Genomic DNA, 2,805 nt, shown 5'->3' with positions numbered 1-2,805 from the left:
CCTTGTATTCAAGGAGGGCCAGTGCATGTGTACACGCACACACAACAATAAGAAAAATACTTGAAAGCTGGTCACATTCAATAAAAGGGAAAAAGAGGTAAGCATCTAGTACAATATTTACCTTGTACAATCCATTCTCTTCAAGCGATATAGAAAGCCGGGTACACGATTCCCTCAAGTTATTTTCTGGCACACCAGCTAGTGGGTCTCCACCCCCACCTACTGCTCCCATCTCACTGCTCCCCCCACCTACCAACGGTAAGCCACTGGTGCTCTCTGGGATGTGGATCAGGGCTGGTGTCGACTGTGATTCCTCCTGCCCAGCCATTGCTGCAAGAACAAAGGGGCCTTAGTTTCAAGAGGTGTGAGAGAGGATGTGTGAGAGACAGAGGAAGTGAAAAAGCTGTACTTTCTATGTCTTGTTTCTCATTGAGAGACATGTATATTTGTGAAAGAGAGACTGAATATACGAGGAGGAACCATTTTATGAAAGCCCCATGTCATCAGTTCTTCGGTTATTCTTATATAGATTATGAGTTTTCAAATTACCTAATCCACGTTACAATAAATTCATTTTGAAAATAGATCATCTGAGAAAAAAATAAATAAACGCCAGTTTTATCTTTCACCACTGATTATGAAACAATGAAAAAAGTGTCAGGTCACACAATTGTCATCAATGCCTAGTGAGGCATTGCCTTGGACCCCATGCACACATTCTTTGGATATAAAATGCTCTTCAGTAAACAGATATGAGAAGCATAGTTCTCTATTTCAATATGGTCTCATTGTAAAATATGTATATATAGACACTAAAATCACATTGCCTGTGATCAAAATCCTGTTAAACATCGATGTCAAACTACACAAGGATATACACTGTCATAGGCAACAATATATCTAACCAAATAAAAACACATGCATACCTTCAGAGCAACATTCATTTTGAAAATCATCATTCCATCTCTTTTCTCTAGTCCTTCCATTTCAATTTTCAATATATACAAATAAAAGATATTCTCCAAATACCAATGCTGTGTAAATCTACAACTTTCTCTTTATCAGGTTTCCAACTGACACATGTATATTCCACTTTCACTTCAACAAAACAACTGCAAGCTAAACCTCTTGATCATAAGTATACTTCTGTTCATTTGGTTAAAATTTAAACTATCTCTCTGCCTTCTGTGAAGTCTTCCGTTATAGATCTTCAGTGTTCAAAAATTATATATGGAGGAGTGTCTTCTGGGAGTGGATAAAAATGAAAAGCTGATCTTTGTACTGTCAAAAGAATAGTGTCACATTACTTGAAAAAAAGTGTACCTGTGGATATATACATGCATATCAGTGCATATGTACAAGTGCATATTTACAATACAGATAATGCTGAAAATTAGATATGGTTGTGAAAAGCCTATGTAAACAAAGAATCTTATTAACATACTACTACCAATATTATTTGTGCTTAAATACAGCTAATTGTTTGTGTGTCAAGCACCAGGACAATATCTCCTGATTAGCTCAGATATGATAACTAACAATACATTGCTAGTTTACAAAACATGTAATACTTTGAAATATTTTGTAAAACAAAAACACATTGCCTTAGTTCTCTTGTCTAGAAAAAGGTAAATACCAATGATTACTGTTTCTGTGTACTTTGTACTGAAGATGTAATCTGTTTAACTTCTCACACAAAAAACACAAAGGGACAAAGTACATATTTAAGAAACTGACACCAATTAAAAAAACATACTCAATTCAGAATAGAAGAACCTGTTCTCCCTACCATACAGTCTGATATGACAGAACCAATCACGAAATGGTAAATACTTGAAATACAAAGTTTTGGTACCATTAATTGGTTAGGGTAACCAGCAACCAGAAAAAAAAAATATGCCCTCCATAAATCTCAGAGAACCCTTCTCTATTCTATATATATATTTTTTTCCCCCTAATTCATAAAATGATCAAGACATTCAATCACCCTCACACACAGTTTACAGATATCTGCTTCCTCAGTTTAAATTTCCTTACCATTACTGCTTAGACTTTGACCTGCCAAAATAAATACAATGGTCAAAATAAGTAATCCATCAGTACATGTAATTCATCAAGAGAGTATAGAATTATAACTATTATATTTCACTCTGTACTCTAAGAGTTGAATAAATGAAGAGATTTTCCTAAATACCAAAACAGTTATCAAATATAGCACTCTCTTTTTTTACATGCTTTTTAAATAAACATATCTGCTTATCTCTTATCTTATCATTCAGCAAGCAAACTTCAACAAAAAGCACAGGACATCTATAACTTCCTATTTGCATTCTCTTACAATGCAGCTAAAGCTGTACAACTTAACTATTATGACCTTTCTGTTCATTTTTTTATACAGATACTGCAAAAAAAAAAGCGCTCTAGTTATGGCAAGGCTTTTCATCATATCCTTATTCATGTACCATCATATCTTACCAACCTACACATCTAAATATCAATGTCAACATTAACAATTGTCTGTGACACAAGACATGTACCACTGCATCAGTTTCTTTTGTGATACAATAACATAACTTTATGTTCTCATGACATGCACCCACTTTCTTTTCATTTAATGCAATCTGTAACATCTTTATTTCCAACAACGTGCAAAGACTTACAATGACAAGATAAATACTGTTATAAACACAATGGCTTTTAGCCATGAGAACAAAGGCAGAAAAGTTTTGGGAACCAAGGAACGCTTAACAGAAAATCAACATTCTTGTGCATGAAGCATATGAACAGCCAATCTACAACACTCAA

At 34.4% G+C, this 2,805-nt stretch overlaps 1 protein-coding gene across 1 annotated transcript in view; it reads right to left on the bottom strand.

The window, feature by feature from the left end:
- LOC119592143 overlaps positions 1–2,805 on the bottom strand; it is a gene marked incomplete in the record, with an annotated part of 95,275 nt that overhangs the window by 12,701 nt on the left and 79,769 nt on the right. Inside the window, 1 exon segment of the mRNA XM_037940961.1 lies at positions 122–330. Coding sequence (XP_037796889.1) covers positions 122–330 — 209 coding nt within the window.

This window comes from Penaeus monodon, chromosome 29 (assembly GCF_015228065.2).
Source record: "Penaeus monodon isolate SGIC_2016 chromosome 29, NSTDA_Pmon_1, whole genome shotgun sequence".
Classification (NCBI taxonomy): domain Eukaryota; kingdom Metazoa; phylum Arthropoda; class Malacostraca; order Decapoda; family Penaeidae; genus Penaeus; species Penaeus monodon.
The sequence above is the reverse complement of the archived record's forward strand: the minus strand, read 5'-3'. Positions and strand labels throughout refer to the sequence as shown.